Source organism: Rhinoraja longicauda, chromosome 9 (genome assembly GCF_053455715.1).
Source record: "Rhinoraja longicauda isolate Sanriku21f chromosome 9, sRhiLon1.1, whole genome shotgun sequence".
NCBI classification, from domain to species: Eukaryota; Metazoa; Chordata; class Chondrichthyes; order Rajiformes; family Arhynchobatidae; genus Rhinoraja; species Rhinoraja longicauda.
In genome coordinates this window covers 17,098,039-17,117,407 of record NC_135961.1, presented here as the reverse complement: position 1 = coordinate 17,117,407, position 19,369 = coordinate 17,098,039, and the positions used below count along the sequence as shown (strand labels likewise).

The 19,369-nt window shown below is 40.1% G+C and overlaps 1 protein-coding gene across 5 annotated transcripts in view; it reads right to left on the bottom strand.

Moving 5' to 3' along the window:
* flvcr1 (FLVCR choline and heme transporter 1) overlaps nucleotides 1-17,599 on the bottom strand; it is a 32,057-nt gene extending 14,458 nt beyond the window's left edge. For 4 of the 5 annotated variants that reach the window (XR_013547621.1, XR_013547623.1, XR_013547622.1 and 1 more), the window contains exons 1-6: nucleotides 16,722-17,599; nucleotides 8,619-8,763; nucleotides 5,621-5,758; nucleotides 4,735-4,802; nucleotides 4,097-4,200; nucleotides 2,357-2,467 (exon numbers count right to left, since the gene is read on the bottom strand). Coding sequence is in view for 1 of the 5 variants with exons in the window: in XM_078404879.1 (XP_078261005.1) it covers nucleotides 2,357-2,467; nucleotides 4,097-4,200; nucleotides 4,735-4,802; nucleotides 5,621-5,758; nucleotides 8,619-8,763; nucleotides 16,722-17,360 (1,205 nt within the window). In the remaining 4 variants the exon portion in view is untranslated. The remainder of the gene's footprint in view (nucleotides 1-2,356; nucleotides 2,468-4,096; nucleotides 4,201-4,734; nucleotides 4,803-5,620; nucleotides 5,759-8,618; nucleotides 8,764-16,721) is intronic. The other variant, XM_078404879.1, reaches the window with a different exon arrangement.
* Nucleotides 17,600-19,369: the final 1,770 nt, after the last annotated feature.

The window sequence follows — 19,369 nt, the reverse complement described above, 5'->3', positions numbered from 1 at the left end:
CACTTTTTTTTTAAAAATGCTGCTTTTATACCAGTTATTATACATAGAGCATGCGTGTGTCTCTAGAGGCTATGATTTAAAAAACAGCAGAGTATGTATGTGTTGGTAATTGAACAAATCAAAATAGAAATTTACTTTTTTTTAAATCCGAACCCGTCTAATTTCTGGGCAGCACTGAAGTGAGTTTCCAGAAAAACGTTGTTCACTTGTGCAATTTATAGCCACAAATAAGGTCAAACTATGCTTATTCAGCACATCTTCACCACTACAAATGCAGCATCACATGAAGAAAAGAAAAAAGAAAACTGATAGTCAAGTTCCAAATTCAACAGTGCAAACAAAGTTGTACATGTGTCACACATGTTAAATCAGAAATGTTTGGAGTTCAGAAAAGCAAGTGTAAAACAAATCTATTTAATTAAGTTCATTGAATAAAGTAAATAAATTGTGACAAGAAAAGATAAAATAAATCGGGAATCCCAGAATGGAGATATAACAATTAAAGCAGCATATTAGATTTCAAAAGTACTGAGTGTTACTAGTTAAGTAAAATACGACTTGTTGCAAAGACATCTACTGTACATACCATTATAATTTGCATTTTACATTTCAGAAATGGAAAGGAACAATTTTTCCAACAGGTTAAAAGAACAATGTCATAGAACATTTCTTTCTTATGTTGGGTCCCAATGCATTAGTCAATAAATTCTTAAGACAGCTGCAAGTGTAACTGCAGCAACAAAGGCAGTTCATAATTTGCGCTATGGACACAACTCATTACATTTGGTTTGCTCGCCTCTGAATGAGAAGGTCAAACCTTAACAGGTCAAAGCTGGGATGGGAATTCAATTATTCCACTCAGCTCTGAGAATTATTTTCTCAGCTTCTAGCTGAAGGTGGGGTAACCACCTTTTCCCAAGTCTTTGTTAATAGTGCTCTTGAACCAGCTGTTGGAGGTGTGCAGTTGACTTCCCTCCCTTTCTCTGGGGAAATCTCTCCCCTAGACTAACTGGTTGAGATCAAGAACTCACCATACAAGGAATCGCGCGGTGAACCCATGTCCATTACTCTGTGGCGCAACATGTTAGTACACCACTGGGCCACCTACAAACATTTTAAAAAACATTATGTCCCTAACAAGTATTAAAGAACAATAAAAAGTGGATACATTGTCACAAAATAAACTTGATAATGATTCCATTACATCACTGCGAAGGGCTCAAGGGGGAAGCTCATTCCCATAAAAAAATTTAATGTTTGAATTTGTTGACTGGTTGATTAATTGGAATAATGTAAACTAGATTATTGCTGAACAGTTAATGATATTCTTGGAATATTTATCACTGGCATTATTTGAATTAAAAACAAGGGGACTCCATGTTTTACATAAACTAAGATTTCATCTGAACGCAAGGTTTGGGAATCCTTGAGTTAAAGCAGAAGCAGCAACCATTAATGTGACAGCTCAAAAAGCTGCGGCCAGTTAGATAGAAACTAAGTCAAAAGGATGCAATACTAAACAGTAATGTTTCATTATTAATAGAAGCTCGGGTTAAAGTGGCTACAAAAGATTCTAATTTATAATCGCAAATTATACTGCCTACAGTGGAAATCATTCAGTTTCCTTTACATTTTGGCTCAAGTAAAAAAATAACAACTTGGAACTGCCAATAAAAGGCCAAAACTGCAAAAATCACAACTACCAGCATTTGCTTCTTAATACAAGTTGCATTACAGACAAGTCAGAGGCACCAGACTCCCCCGATGGCTCAGCAAGTTTACCTAGCATAGATTAAAGACAACACAGCTCTCATTCTGTATTCAATTAGCAACTTTTAGCCAATGCAGATGCACGGGCACAGAATGATCCTTAATCCACTGACAAGATGAAAAGGGCAGGGTTCCCAATTCAGTTTGCAATCCTGAAACCTTTGCAGAACATGCACACATTGGTGCCAGATCACAACAGTCTGTGTCTCAAAACAAGGCCCTCAGAGAAAACCGAGAAATTCTTCAGCAAATTTACATTTTATAAAAGTTAATTTACAACTACACCCTAGTTGAAAGTCCACACCCAATTTAGAGAGGGATGAAAGTTGCCAAGGATTAAAGAAGATACACAAGATTCAATGGCAAATTTCCAAATTGTCACAATTGTGCACCCTCGTAGCCATATTAAAACTTGAAATTTATGTTGGGTTGAAACAGAGTACTAAAATACCAATTTAATAAACAAACTTATATATTCTCAATGTTCTAGCATTTGCAACCAGTTGCAGCTCTTTGGAAATTAATCCCAAACACTCTGAAGAGCATTCCCCAACACATGTTGTTGAAAGACATAATGGTCTCTTACCCCAAGACGCCCGCTGTCACAAAGACTACTTCGATATGGCCGAGATTTAACGTGAATGTGAAAACGAGCATTCCAATAAATGAAATAATGTACACTGCAAGGGTAGTCTGCCTGTAAATAGGGAAAAAAATAAAGGTGAAAATCCCATACAACATTAATCAGCCTTTCGTAAACAAATAAAGTAGGTCTATTAAGAGGAAATTCCAGAATTCTCCCTATGAAACAGTAGAATTCTAATGAAACCATTTTCCTTCTTCACCTTAGAGGGGGAAATTATGCACCAATTGCTAAAATAAGAACCAACACTGTTCCAGAAAACCTCATGGTAGAGGTATTCTGTGATTCAAGAGAGTTTGGGCTAAAGGAATCAAGGGATATGGGGAAAAAGCAGGAACGGGGTACTGATTTTAGATGAATAGCCATGATCATGTTGAATGGCACTGCTGGATTGAAGGGCCGAATGGCCTACTCCTGCACCTATTTTTCGATGTTTCTAACAAAAACAAAATTCAACTACATTAAAAAAAGGGATAGGTTTGTAACACCTTTCCAAATGCTCCTTCACCAATTTGAGCAGTGAATCTTCTTCTCTCTGCCTGATAATTTTTTCCCAGGTGAGCACAGGATATACTGTTTCAAGAGTCTGATGTCAAACAGGTTTCAAAATGTTAAAGGAATTAATGAAAGGGAAATCCACAAAACAAGACCATAATCCTATTCATTAATGTTTTAAGAGTAAAGTTCATGTTTCATACAAAAAGTAGCAGACAAAAAACTGCAGCTGCAATAGATTTGTCTATTCAGATTTTCCAAGATGGATGAATTGATTTTGTTAACAGAATGTTTTTAAAGGTATATGGACTACAGAATGTTTTTAAAGATATATGGACTACAGATGGATAAACAGTTTGGAGGTGTAACAGCTGTGAATTAATGGTAGGACAGACTCAAGAGACTGATTAGTATGTCTAGCACAGGTACTGACTAACAAACAGAATTTAAAACAGTTTGCCATTGACTACATTGATGGGAGCTGGATGCTGAAACAGTGGTATTTCCAAACAGCCAGATAGCAGATTATTGAAGTTTTATTGTACTGCTTCTGAAAGGTCCAGACATATATGGGCCCTTAAAGGTCTAAGTGGAGGATAATAGAGTTGAATAGAATTACCTGATAAATATCTAATGAATTACAGCGTTTAAGTTACAATTCGGACACAAATATTTACACTTGCCAATAAAATCATGTTAAGAATTTGGACAGGCGAGGGAAAATGTAATAGGATTTATGTATCGGTAGCATGGGCTTAACTCTGAAAACTCCAGGAAAATCCAGGCTAATTTCTTTCATACACTAAGTTTCAGTTTGATAACCAATCCCATTCTTTTTTCTTATATATTAATCAGAATGAGGGGAACTATGGAATAGAATTATTAATAAACAAGTTAAAGAAATTCAGATAACTCAATTTAAGCAAAGAATTCATCCGTACTAATAAACTTTGCCACACTTAGAATTCCAAAGAGCGTAAATGGGAGAGAAAACTAACAAAGACTGAAGATCCCACTTAGCTAGACAAACTGCAGATACTGGTTTTGTTGCAGAGTCTGAAATTAGACTCGAGCAAGGCAAAGGTCTGAAAATGCCAAAAAAAAATCAACATTATCATCCGGCCTAAACTATACAAATTGGGTTCTTTGCTTATGCTACAGTGGGGTAAGCTGAATTAATGTACTCACTTGTATGCCTTTGTGCGGTCCACCCAGAAACCGGAGACGATGGAACCTACCATCCCTGACACCACCAAAGTTAGTCCAATTCTCCCAGCATTCAATTCTTGGCCCTTGTTAAAAAATAAATAAAATTCATTCAGATTACATTTCTCACAGGACCGTTGCTCTATATTACATATAATAATTACACATGAAGGACTACAAGCTGCACCAATGGCTTCGATTTAGTAATTCAAGATCAGAAGAATGTGTAATTAAGTTATTAACTTTAGCTTCCACAATTTATCAATACATATGTAACAGTGGGTAACGCTTTTGATGAAATTACATCTGTATACAAAGCTCACAGGTTACTACATATGTAAAATTAGGGATGAGAAAATAACAGCAAGGTAACAACTTCATCACGAGTGGGTCTGTAATTTAACTTTTTAACTCAAACTAAAGATTGGGAGACAGAAATAGTGCAAGAAGAAAAGGCAACTAAGTTATTTAATTATTCATCTGGCACTTTATGCATTCATTGTTCAATAACAAATAATAACTCAATAGTATGGGCATCATTTCAATAACATTGCACATTCCATTTGTGAATTAAGATACTAAATTCAATAAAAATGTTATTTTAAAAAAGGTTTACTTACCTTATAGTGAGCAATGATCATTTGATTTAATAGTGTTCCTACTGAATAATATGACCCTGTCAAAATACCTAGAAAATATTAAAAATGCAAGCATTACTATTGTCAAATAAGATCAGATTTCCAAAAACTATACATTTTGTTAATTATATTCAAAGTACCAATCCATACATAAAGTTTTAGTTCATCAACATCCAACAGAAGTCACAATTTCACCAAGGCTGTGAAAGATGCTATGTTGGTCCAAGCCTGTCTTTCATATAGTACCCTAAAATTGCTAACACGTAATCCATTAACGACAGCATATCAACAAGCAGTTGATTCCAAAATAGAAAAGGTTAGTTAGATTAGCTGAAGAACAGAGCCTCAGTCCTTGGATTGTTTGTGGTGATGAATCCAGATAGAAATAGAAGTAACCGTGCAGAGAAATGGATCGTAATGGAGGGGAAGATGGAATAATCAGGTGAAGTCGACAAGCACAAACTGAAAAATGAATACACGTTGCAACAACTCAAAGTCTTTGGTTAATCTTGCAAATAGCTGCCAGACTGAAGCTTGCATCATAACTGGGTGGTGAATGTATTCCAAATTCAAACCTTGCTTCCACAGAAGGAAAACTGGATAATTGTAAGTACTTTTCAGTGCGGTTTTGCTTACACCATATTATTTTGGTACTTCTTGCAATTCTGGTGCTTGCTGTGATTTCTACATCTTGATATCTGTGATCGTCTACAAATGGAAGACTTGAACCAACAAACAAGAATACTAGAACCTTTACTCTAACTGTTATGAAAAACAGTAGATCACGTTGAGAACTAACCAAAATGAATCAGAGTTAAAACATGGAATGTTTGATATTGAAATTCAGAAGTAAAACAGAAATTCTTACCATAACTTAGCAACAGTAGCACAAATGGAACACTCTTAAATAAATTTACAATCGATTGTTTGTAGGAATACTCATCGGGGTTTTCCAAAAGCAGTGCTTGGGACTGGCTTGGAGGAAGTGGAGGCTTGTCTTTAAATACTATGTGGGGGAAAAAAGAAGAAATTTAAAAATGCAAGTCAGCTTACACAAATTTTAAAATGGACCATATAGCCCAGGCAAAGTTTGATGCAATGATATCAAAAGGATTTAAAATACATATAAAATTCTCATAATCAAGACAATTTCATGAACGATTGTAATTTTACCTTTTCATTTCTAGACATACTACCGACTTTAATTAGTATTTGCTCTCGCCACAAAGAAACTACCTAGAAAGCTTATAAAACTATAAAGAGCATCTATCATTGGTACGTCAAGAAGAAACAAAGTTAACAGCTAATGCACATGCAAAATCTATTCAGAAAAAATCCAGACACAAAATAGTAAATAGTGTAACAAACCTAAACAAAGGAGTTATTTTTGATACACATTTAGCAAACAAAAAACTCCACTCACTGAACTGCACTTGTCTGGAGCACACTTGAAAATTAGGGCTATTTGCATTCGTATAATGCTTTTAATGTAATATTCAACGTTTCAATATTTCAGAGCCATAACGTCAAAAGACTAAAAGTGGAGAAGCTCTAAGGAAGACAGAGATTGCAAGGTTTAACAATAGATATTAAGTCAAATCTTGAAATTGAAAAAATGGAAAAAGTCCTCCATGGGCTCTTGGGTTTTCATAGTGTCTGAGAAACTTAATATAATGCTGAAGAGCTTCGAGCAGGATGCCAAAAAGAGAAAAGACTGGGGAAAAGGAATCGGAATGGATACAAGTAGAGTTTTGACATTTTAACTCCAATTTGATGCCATTTACTTAAAGGAAATCGTAGGATGCCACTGACAGGAAGTGGCAGCAGTCGGGGGTGAAACTCAGTTAGTTCAGGTTACCAGATTTCTAATTTCCTGCAGATTCAACATTGGTAATCATTTGAACTTATTCTTCCAGCAGCAGGTATATCAAAGGGGTTTTTAGTCTCAATAGGATGCAATCCAGATAATATAAAAAGGTGCTAGTTGTTAAAGGATGAGCAGTGAGCGAGGTTTATTCAGGCACAAGATACTCAGAGGCTGAGATTTTGAGCAAAAACAATTTGCTAGTGAAACTCAAATCAGGCAGCTTCTGTGGAGACTGTTTTTGATCAGGACCCTTCCCTACACACTTGCTGCCTGACCTGCATGTTCCTCCAATACCTTTTTTTGCTTTGTTTATTTACTTGACTCTTATTTACAATTTAGTCTCATAAAAACAGGAAGACACGTCTATTCCAATATAATGTATACTGCGTTATTGGTTTTCCTTGGTTAGAAGCTTGTTCATCAAATAATTCTCTTAATTTGGTGTTTATTTTGCACATTCTTTAATTTCTATATGATAGGCGAGTTGAGGATTCTGGGGGGCAGGCAGGAAAGTGGAGTTGAGTCAAAGATCAGATCAGCTGTGAAACTATTTAATGTTGGAGCTGTCTTGAAACCATTTCCAGACCTCCCAACACTTGATTTTACAAATTCATAATTTTGATGTCCAAAATTCAGAATTTTACATCAAAATTCATAATATGGCACATAATGCAACTTTTCAGCAAAAAGGTATGCACGCCAAATGCGCATACGCATTGCGCTACATTCATGTGTGAAAAACTATTATTTCCAACAGTCTCTACTTCTTGGACTACATGTACAATGTCAGGCCTATCATGAGCATATTATGCTATATATAGAAAGGTTATTGAGCAGAGATACTTTTTGCAACATAAAAAACTGTTTTTGTTTTGTTTTTTCTATTTTGCTTTTTCCTTACACATCCCAATTCTCTTGGTATTGAATAAAGGAACAATGGTCATAAAATGTATGACTAAGTTATGAAGAAAGAGTTGATATATGCGACTAAGCATACAGAAGTACCTGAAGTAAATTTGCACATTAATTGATAATCAGCACAAAAGGGTGGCAATTGGCTTTTCTGCTGTGTTTTATATTTTAACCCCGTCTTAATTAATTAATATCGTTATATAATCTTGCACTTAAATTTAATATTAGTGGTGGAACTATAATGAGTTACAGTTCCACCACTGATTTTCTGGCATTCTTGGTTCCAGAGCTTTGCTGGTTTATCCAGCCGGCCAAGGAAGTTGGCTATGGGGATAGAGGTGCTGGCTCCAACTGGGCTGGAGTTCCAGAGCCCTGGCCGCAGGTTGCAAATTCAACCCACCGATCGGCCATGGAAGTCCTGATGAGGTCGAGGTTGGCTGCCTTGCCCAGCCTAGGTGCCACATTTTCGGGGAGACTTCCAGGGTGCGGGGGATTTCTCGCGGAACCCCAAGCAACCCCAAGCGGCCGAATTGACAAATTGCAATTATTGACTGTTTTGCAGAAAAATGTGAGGCGAAATCGGAATGGCGGAAATGAGATAACCGGAAACTTTCCGCCAAATTCGGAAGGGTTGGGAGGGGTGCATTTCCTAAGTTCAGATAACACTAATGTTTATAAAACGGAGGGCTTTTTATTCATAGGCGTTCTACTCTGTACAAAGAATAAATCCCACCCTCTGCTAGACCTACATCACAACAAATTATCAGAATATAAAGGACCAGAGTGTGCACCAGCTGTCATGTTAACCAAATATTAGAAAATTAAAATACAAATGAAAAATATTGTACGTGAAATGTAAAGACTCGCAGGTCCTTGAATAAAGAATATTCAGTGGTGGAATTATTATATGGGGTGGGGACACAACTAATTGGGTAGGTTTTTCAGGTTCAGAATAAATAAAATCTTTTTCTAGACTGTATAATGCTGCAAGTAGTCCCAAAATAATTTATAGCCAAGGGAATGTCCGCATGAGTCAAAGTAACCAGATGCATTCACTTGGTGTTTGAATAAAATCCCGGCAGCGTACCTGCTACAACCAGGATGAATAACAATGTGGCTATTGTTGCTGTTCCATAGAACAATATACTTATATTGTTTGCCATCAGATCAAGATCATCTGGAGTATTAGGCACCAAAATTGGAGGTAAAAGAAAGCCAAAAGCCACACCAAGCTGTGAAACAAAGAAAAAAAATTAAAATATTATGAAAATGACATTCACGGCTATTCAAATTAAAAAATCCACATGTACGAAGAGTTATAACTGACACATGCAAATACTAAGATTGTTAATTCAGAGTTAGAATCCATGCAATTATCTGAATCTGCAATGACTTGGATAAACTGATAGTTAGAATCTTTTGCCAAGGGACAGATGAAATTGCAATGCATGGATAACGGAGGGGGGGTGGGGGGGAAGAATCATCAGCCTGGACTTCATATCCCATCTCCACTCAGATACACCTTTAATCTGAGCGTAACAAGATCTAAAACATCACAGTTCCAACTTCTAGTCCTTTACACATATCCAACAAATCCTCCACACACAATGGAGGCAACAAAGTGTATTTGGAATACATTAAAATGCCCGAAAGGCATGGAGATCTTGAACATCAGAGACATAGCAGGCTGAGGAGCGACAGTGGGATTTGTATATTGGAATGAAAATCAAAGTATCTTTAGGATTGAAGCCAATTTATCATTATCGCACAGAAAGTTGATGAACGGAGGTTTGGTGTAATTTAGGATGGCAGCAGTTTTGGTTGTCGTCAAGTTTATAGAGGATAGAAAAGACTAGCAAGGACAACAATGGAATAGTTAAGTCAGAAAGTAACAAAAGAGCTGAGCATTTCTGTTAAGATATGTTGACAGTGTAGAAACAGGCTGTTTTCTGAAAGCAGTGTGGTCACCTTTACATAGCAATCCACATACATTTTAAATGTTATTTAAATTAACCTTAAATACCCAACCCTCAAATATATTATAAAAGTTTTCAGTTACCTCTAAAATAAGAAAAAGCAAACGAGAAAACTAAATCCACCACTTATCTCCATGAACCATGAATCTTTAATCTTCCTCACATAATTCATTGGCATGCACGACAGGTACAGAAGATGATCAGAGGTTAATCTGCGCAATATCAGGTGGTGGGAAAGGCAGTTTTAATAATGGGCTAGTTCTGTGGATTGAAATTCCATAATATCAAAAACTGAAGGTTGCCCAGCCTTTGTGTCAAGTTACTGGGATGCGATTGATATCAAGTGAGCAGAACCCATGGCACAGAAAAAAGTCCATTTTACCAGTCATCTCCATATTGTCGGAATTGTAGGCCCCTTTAGTACAGACTAAGCAGCACCTTGCAAAAGTGGAGTAGGAAGGTATTCATTCAATGAGAGATCGACAAAACATTACCAGCACATGGAATCCATTATGCCAAAGCACAATCAGAACTAGAGAATGATATCAGAGGAGGCAGCCATTAGATTTTGAGCTTGTGCAAGGACTCTGCAAATGAAATATAGCTAGTCCCATTTAGGTCATGTTCTCCCCTGCAGACCTGCAATTATTTTTTTTCAAATCATCAAGACTGGCATGTAGTCAAAATGAGTGGGACTAAACTAAGAAATTATTCTCTAAAATGACAAGATGTCATGTCAGGTACACTAAGAACACAATGCAGCTGGAATACAACAATCCAGTTAGACAAAGGAGAAGAGTGGGAGGAAGTTTAGAAAGTCAGATTTGTCAAGTTGACTATAAAAATGAAGGATAGTTTACCACTTAAAGAATGATCATGCCCCCTTTTATACCAGTGATTCAGACGTCTTCCTGTCTCCCAAGCATTTTTCATTAATATGTCTGATGGAGGTTTCAAACTCATTTGCTTTACTTCTTACACTTCTGCATACGCCTCTTTCCTTGAGAACAATGTCTAAACTCCCATTATCCTAATTTTCCATCCCATCAACTTCTCTCAACTATATTGTCTAATTTGTAATGTGCTGCTCCTTTAACGCTTATGAGCCCCATAGCATTTCAGTGTTTCATGGGAATGAGTGATGACTGAATGCTATAGAGACTAAGTAGAATCCCAGCGGCAAAGGGTTCAGCAGATCACAAAACCCAGGGCCATGGCAAATGTAGGCACTTATAAAGAGTAAATATATTTTGGGATGATCAACATGCAATAATGTCAGACGGCAGAGCTGGCAGAAATTAAGAGATATGGGGATTTTAATTTGAAAATCACTATTTAAAAATCAAAACTGGCTTTCACCTGGAATCACTGAACGTCAGCGAGCTAATGCAAGGAAGAGGAATGAATGGGACTAAATTTAGGATAACCTTAAATTCACGAAGATTACAATGAAGAAAACTATTCAAATAGCCACATCTGTGAGGAAAGAGAAACATAAGCCAAGCAGATGCAAAGTTGGAGTAAGAGGTGTCACAGAATTGAAATAATCTCCTTTAACTGGTTGGAGATTAATCTCAACGTTAAACAAGACAATAGGGCTAGCCAGTAAGTATCTTTCTAACTGTAAGCAGCAAACAGTTGAAAGGGGAGAAATCAGTGATTTTTAAAAGTGAATCTGAGGCAGGGGCCAAAAACAATTGTTTGGCATTATTTAGCAGAGGTAAAATTCTCATCTTGGCTAATAGCTTGCCAAAATCTTCCTTCAATGAGAACATTGGCTATTATGTCGAGATACCAAGAGGTAATTGACAAAGTAAAACTAAACATGTCGTTGACTGATTTCTGATGTAACTCAGTAAGTAACTGAAAAGCCAACAACCAGTGAACAAAGTTCAGGGGAAAGTGGTATTCTCCAACCTAAATTAATTCTGCATCTTAAAATCCCACAACACAAATTTGCTAAAGAGTTAAAATACTGTGACACTTCCAATATCTGTTGACACAATTATAACCAACTAGACCAAGTGGACCCGTTGGGCCTATTCCTCGTAGAGGGGGGGACAGGGAAGGGGAGAGGGTGTCGTGACTGAGTGAGCCCTATTTCCCCACTCCCCTGACCCCCACCTCCCTCCCTCCCTTTTGCCTCCCCCCCACCCCCACTTTCCCCTCCTCCCCACCCCATCCTCCCCGCCCCCATCCTCCCCGCCCCCACCCCCTCCTCTCCCCACCCCCACTACACCCACAGTTCCCTAAACCCACTCGGCCGCCACGCCCACTCCCCTCCGTGGAGCCGTTGGCTGCGAAAAGCACTTACCAGCTCCCGTGCTTTCAACGCTGGCTGCCGAGGTGCGAGTCTTTGCCGGGGCGGGGCCGGGCGAGAGAACAACTGAGGCCGGGCAAGAGGCGAGGGGAGAGGGAAGGACTGAGGCTGGGCGAGAGGCGAAGGGAGAGGGAACGACTGAGCTGGGCGGGCAGCGGGGTTGCCGGTGGCCATCTTGTTTTGGCGAGTGAGGAGCAAAAGAAGTGGAAGGTGGAGCATTGTGACGTCAGACGCTGAGGAGTTTTAGGAAATGGGTTAAGTGAATTCTTAAACTTTAAAATCTCTGTAGCTTTAAAAATGTAGCTTCAATTTGAATGATAGTTGTTACATATTATGTCCAGGATAATGGTAAGGTGGTGCAAAAATTGTGGCGCTATGGTGTAGCACCTTGGCTAATATTGAAAAATATTTCACGATGTATTGGTTGCATCCAGGTGAAGATAATTAAATAACCTCATACTCAAAAAGTGAAAACAGTTTGAACGTAACACTTCTAAAATTGTAAATGCAGAAGTACCCAAGTGGTCAAAAGATGAAAGTACAATTTCTAATCTGGGTCAAATCAGTCAACTTGAACCAAAGAGGAAGTTGCAGGTGCAAATGAGTATTGGTAGCCTTCAGTTATTTTTTGTCAGCTCCCTCCAAAAAAACATGATTGCCTACATACGTGGGAACCTTAACTGTCATGACAAGTCCTCATCCGACATGACATTTCCTCCAGAATTAAGCAGCCGAGCAAAACTCTCTACCCACCTTTCCTCATGAAGAAAAGCCTAGACCATAACATGTGTTACTCCAACCAGTTAAGATTCCTCTTCCTCCCCCCTCCAACCCAGATATAAAGGCAGGATGGTGAAGGGATGGCAGAAATAAAACAAGAACAAAACTTGACAATGGAATTCTTTGCCTCTGCCCGCAAAGATGATTTACGACAGAGTTGCTCCTGTCAAATAATATGCAGGGATATCTAATGACCTCAGGGAAACTGTGAAGATTGCCAGTGATACAGCAAGTAGAATCACTTTGTGGTTGCCATGAAACTATACAGCATCACACTACAACTCAGCATCAAAAATCTGAGCAGCTGGAGGTACTCGGCATCTGTGGTGGGATTTGAAGATCAGTTTTGGGTAGAGACCTGCATCTGGACTGAAAGAGTGGAGGTGAACTGGACAGTATAAAGAAAGGGTGTGGGAAGGGGCAAGAGCTACCAAGCAATTGGCGGATAAAGGAGAGGACAGACTGATTGTAAGGCAACAGGTGAGGGAGGGAGGGAAGGGTAGATAGGCTGAGAGCTGATTATGTGGAGAACAAAGGCCTACAGATTCTGGAATCGGATAAGGTGACAAGTTAAATTCAATGAGGTGTGGCGGCAAATGAGGGAAACAGAAGAGAACAAAAAGCTTTGGGGGATGTGGATCCAATGGGAGGAGTGATGGGAAAGGGTAAAAAGCAGAATAAGCAGTTGGGGATAAGGTGGAGAGAAGGGGATGAGGGAACCAGGGTAGATGAGAGGATAGAGGGGGTACGGGGTACCTATTGGAGAATTCAATTTTGTGCGTTGGTTTGTGAACTACCCAGGTGGAATACAAGGTGTGTGCTTAGCCTCACCCTGGCAGTGGAGGAGCTCAGTATGACTCATGTATCTACTTCAACTCAGTGGTTTTCATCTTAGGATGTCAAATGTCCCTCAGGACTTTACTGATCAGTAATCAACTAATGTGTACCAAACTCCAGATGTATAAATGAAAAATTCCAGAGGTCTGTGTAGTCTAGTACTTCATGTTCTATATTTTAGTAAATATTTTTAAACAGATCCAGGAACTATCAAATAATCTAATATGAACTGTATCCTGAGAGGAGTATCCAACTAACTAGACTTGTTTTTAACCAGACCTTTCAGTCAACTTGGCTGAGCATGTGCCTTCTTCACTTGTTATTTGCTAATCAGTGTGTTGCTTCAGCTCCCAAATGCAACTAACATCTTTTCTTGTTAGTTCCCACAATGGATTGGGTGATTTTGGCGAAATCAGGCACAATCTTTTACCATTCCCAGTAGGCTTCTTACCTCACTTGGGCTGCATGGAGCACTGATATCCAAGTATGCCAATTAAGATTGCAGGGTAGTTTTGAAATTCTGCTGAAGAAATTCCATTATTACATTATCAAAACGTCCACATTCTAGAATATATATCTGGATTCAGGAGCCAATTCTATGTCATTCTTCCATGTCAGGTTTCAAAAAAAAGTTTGGCTCCAAACTTCAGTCATTAGCCATGAGATGCATTATTCAACCAGATTTGCCTGCCACCGAACGAATGATTTCACCATTTGTTATAGGCACTCTTGAGTAAGTCTGTACTTACTCCAGTGTCTATCACTCCTTGCACAAGGATGCTCAACATGGCCAGTTGGCTCACCAGTGATTTGGGCAGGTTACATGATCATATGGTTCATCTGTCACCTTGTTGAATTAAGATTTATACAGACAGATTATTGTCTTCTGGCTGTATTACAGTATATCCTCTTCCAAAGATTTGACTTGCTGCCCATCATGCAGAAAATGTCAATAACAGCATCGTTCCGTAAAATGATTTTGTTTACTGAACAATTTGCAGTTTAGCTCTGGTTTAACAGGATTCTCATCCTCCTTGTAGGGTCATTATGGCAAGATTCATTTGAAGATTCCATTTTGCTTCGTGGAACTGCGTATTTTGTTAGCCATGGAAAATTTTGCTATGCTGATGTGAGTGCGAGTACATTTCTGTATTCTATGCCTGAAGCTTGCAAGTCAGAAGTTTCCAATGTTCCATCTATGCCCAGCATTATAATGGATAGTGTCACATTTATGAATTCACATTCAGCACATTGATGCTAATTGATTGAAGCTGTAAGATGCATGTTTAGTACCTCACTTGATTTCATTCTAGCCGGACTAATCATTCTATGATCTTCCGCAAAAGATTTCTCTGCTGCATCCTAGTAGCTTGCCTCATCTGTTATTGATAATTTAACATTAAAAATATAATGGCACTTAAAAAAAAAGATGTGCCTGGTATGTTTAAAGTAATTTTAAAAACTCAAAATGTCTGAATCCACTTTATCCTTCAGTACGAAAGATCTGATCACCTTCTGTATGAAACTGAATGGTGGAATTCCTTGTCGGTCATTCCTTAAATATTTTTACACCATTTTTAAAGTTCAGAAGCACAGCACAGAAATTTTCTGGAATTTTCCTTTTATTAATACATTTTATTTGTCAGATTTTAAGAGAAAATAGAAGACATGTTAAAGTATACAAACAGTAACAAAAATGTCTGCTTAAAGTGGACACCAAATACCTCAAAGACATCTTAAGCGAAAAAGGTAAAACCGAGCAGGAGGGTGAAAATATAAATCAGGAAAAGAGCAGTATAATATATTCAGAATTATTTTATTATTAAATAGTGAGAAAGTAAGAAAACGGGCGCCCGGGGTACAGAAACTGCTATGGCCCAACCAGAAGGGGGAAGGGACTTGGCAAACTTTCTCTCATTAACCCCTCAAAACTGTTTTGCCTACACAAATGTCATGATCCAAAACAGGAAATAGGAAGAAATCTGACATGATCAAAAGGCAGGATTGTTTTTTTTTTAACGAACGGAAAAACCCCAAAGATTATCATGTCCAGAGCTCAATGAGTTCTCACAAACCAAACCAACAACGGAAACTAGATTTCCCCGGAATTTCACTGGTTAACAGTGGAAAGCAGACAATTTGGTTGTGATTTGTCAGTTCTAAGCTGCCCACTTCAGTGACCTGGCGCCGCAGGGCTTGGACACAACTTCTGGCTTAATCTTGAATGGAATTTTCCTTTAGAGTAGGTGAAGAGTACTCCATTTAAGAGTCTCATTTCGCGCATCATTATTGATAGCTTAAAATGATCGCATTGCCCACGTAGTCACAAGATATTAATTATAATAGGCAGAGTAAAGGATAATCAGGATACCGATTTCCTCAGCAATTTGTTATGAACATCCGTCTTCTTTGCAATCACCTATGCGATCGGAGCTTGAAGCATGCACCTCCCGCAAAACATGGACTGCAATCCACTCCGTAATGCATGCAGATCATCATGATTAAGTTTTGTACACAACTCAACAGTAAATGTTGCTTGGACGTCGAGGTTGGATAAAGAATACAAATGGAGACACTGGGACCGAACAAAAGATAGAGCCAACCTCGGGGAACCGCTGGGGCGGGAAATGCGTCGAGTAACGTTTGCGTGGAGGAGACCTGCATTAACCGCGCCACACGTAGACTTTCCAGTGCGGGTGGTCCAAGAAGAGGACAGTAATTCAAGGCGGCTCCTCCTCGAAAGAATCTCTTTCAAATTACAGAAGATGGGGGACATTTATTTACATGCCAATTGTATTTTTTTTTTTTAATAAATAAAAAAGGTGCATCGCAACCACATCGTTGGGGGGTGGCGTCTTCTAGAACATTCGCAGGCCCGGACAATTCCGGGGGAGGGGCGTGATGGTGGAAAAAGAAGAAGCTCGTCGGTGTGCGAAGGCAGCTGGCGATGGACGCCAGCGCGGGGGGGGGGGGAGGGTGGGGATAGGCGATGGGGGGGAAAGGAGGATGAGAGGGGAAAGGGAAAGAGGGGGAAGGAAAAGGGGAAGAAGCCGATGGCGGCATGTGGCAATGGTTGGTTGGGTGGGTGGCGAGGGACGTTGTTCTCCACCCCTCGCACCGCCGCAGCCTCGGCGACAGCGCCGCCCGATAACCCGCTCCGTAGTTACAGTCGCCAACACTTTTTTCGCAGCGGGCCGACGCGACACTGGCGGCGGGAAGCAGCGCCCCTCCTCCCCGCCACACGGACAGATGGCAGCGCTCAGCATCTCTTCCTTACCTGGTTGCCGAGGACGGCGGAGGCGCACGCCGTGGAAACCTCTCTGGGCCCGAACCATACGGAAGCCACTCGAGAGGGCAGCCCAAGGATAAAAATCTGAGCGATGGAACAGACCGTCTGGGCGAACATGGTCACCCCAAACAGATCTCGCCTTACGCTTGCGATTTTGAGCCAAGCTCCGATGCAGTTGAGGCCGGAGCCCAGCAGCGCCACGATCCTCAAGCCCTTCTTGTCGAGTAGCCAGGCGGCGGGGAAGATGAGGGGCACGTAGACGAGCATGTAGACCACCGACAGCCAGTCGATCTGCTCGAAGGACACTTGGTAGAAAGTGCTGAAGATGTTGGAGATGATGCTGTACTGGATCCACTGGAAGGCGTTCACCATGGAGTAGAGGCTGAACACGATCAGGATCACGAACCTGTTCCAGTAAACCCGGCTCTGGATCGGCTTCACGTCGCCAGTCAGCATGGCCTCCCTCTCTTCCGGAGACCGAACACCTTTCTCGCATTTCCCTCCTTCGCGCTCCAACGCTTCGACATGGCCATTAATGGCCAGAGTTCTGCTGCAAAGATCGGATGCTTTCGTTGTGGCAGGACATCCTGTTCCTTCGACGTCCACCATTGTCACGTTCGGTTTCATTTTTTGTACAGGTTTTTTGTCCCGAAGATTAGCTGAGATATATACCTCTTTGTAAATTTATACAAGCGGTTTATATCTCTACTTAAAAATTAAAATCTGCTCGTGGGTGTGTGTGTGTGTACATATATATATACACAGATAATATATATATATATATATTATCTGGGTAAAACTGTGTAGAGTGTGCAGTGGATATCCGCTTAGATGCAAGCTTGCGGACGCTTCCAAAGTGAATGAGACGAAGACCGGGAGGTGGCGGTTTATCAAGCGCTGACGTCGGCCGCTGGAGGGGTGGGGAGCTGATTGGCAGTTGCTCAAGGCCAGTCGAACCCTCCGTCGGGGACCAACGTGACTCCCGACCAATCAGCCGGCGAGGCGGGAGGAAGACGGGTCCCGCCTAACAGCCCATTGGGCCAATCAGACTCCCGGGCTGAGGAGAGGGCGGATGGTTGACGCCCGAGCGGACCAATAGGCAGCCGAGGTGAGTTGGGCAGGTCAAACTGAGCAACCCATTAGCCAATCAGTCGCCGAGGCGGGAGGAGGGTGGGTTCAACGAGGCAGCCCATTGACCAATTAGACACTAACTCAAAGGGGTAGGGCGGATGATTGACGGCTGACTGGGCCAATCAGCCGCCTAGCTGGGAGGAGGGCGGGTCTGGCGGAGTAGCCCATTGATCCATTACACAGCCACTGAAAGCGGCGATGGATGATTGACGTCTGTAATGGCCAATGATCCGGCGAGTTCGTAGAAAGGCGGGTCGAGTATTAACTAATCAAACGTCCGCCTTGTGGAGAGGGCGGGTCATTGAGGCCCGAACAGACCAATCAGAAATATCCCCCCCCCCCCCGTCTGTCCGAGGGGGTGTCATTGATCAGACAGATGAGGGAGGGGGAAAAAAGAGATTTTCTATTTAAGATATTTTAAATGCAAAATATAACAAAAATTGAATAAATGCACCTGGGCTAGGGATTTAGACTTCATACCTTTGATGTTAATTTAATGTGAAAAGCTGAAAGACCGCTTTGACCTGGCGCTTCCAGTAAACCAATCACCAAATCTGGGCTGACGTGACATTGTTCCTCTTCCGAAGTAAAACAAATGTTAGATGTTGCATTCTGCACAATATTATCAGCAATTCGTAAACCTTGCCGTCGTTTGCGGAATTATGTTTTTTTTATGATTGCTTTCAAAATATAGGATAAAGCGTGCGCAAGAGCGTCTACTTTGGATTTATTTTTAAAATGGTTGTTAAGGCCATGTGCCTGTCGAACGCGATTTTATCCCGTGACCCAAATGGCGAAATAACTCATATTCACGGGGTTTTTTTGAGAAATGCATAATTTAATGTATTTTGGTGCAATCAAGCACAAGAACAATGCTTTGAAAAACCGACTCACATTTTTGCAGCAGGGATCATTCAAATTATCGAGTTGAAAATTATACCATGGAACATCAGTTTAAAAAAAATATCTCTGCAATGGCAAGATTTTTTTCTTGGTTGAAATGGCCATTCTCATTTCATTAATCTCATTTCTCATCCTAAACAAAATAAACAGCAAAACTCATTTCTAAAATGCACCACAATACACAAATATTTCAGAACTTTGATCAGGATGTTAATTGTCACATTAATTGTAGATAAAAGCAAGATGTTACAAAGCAACGTAGCAAGAGTAGATACTCAACATGTATAGTAACTATAGACAACAACCTATACATTGGACCAAAAAAAGCTATATGTAATACATGGGAAGTTGCGAAGAGCAGAGATCTTGGATTCCATGTTTAAAAATGCTTTTAAAAAACCCAAATAAACAGCCAAATAAAAACACATGAATTGTTCTTGCTCTACATGTAAAACATCATGGAGGCTGATAAAGTTTGAACTGTGGACTGTTCATGGTGGCCAGATTAATGCAGCATGCAACAGACTAACCCAAAGCTTGGCACCCACTATGTCAAGATTTCATGTGGCAGTATTGTTTCCATTGTATGCACATCAGGCACA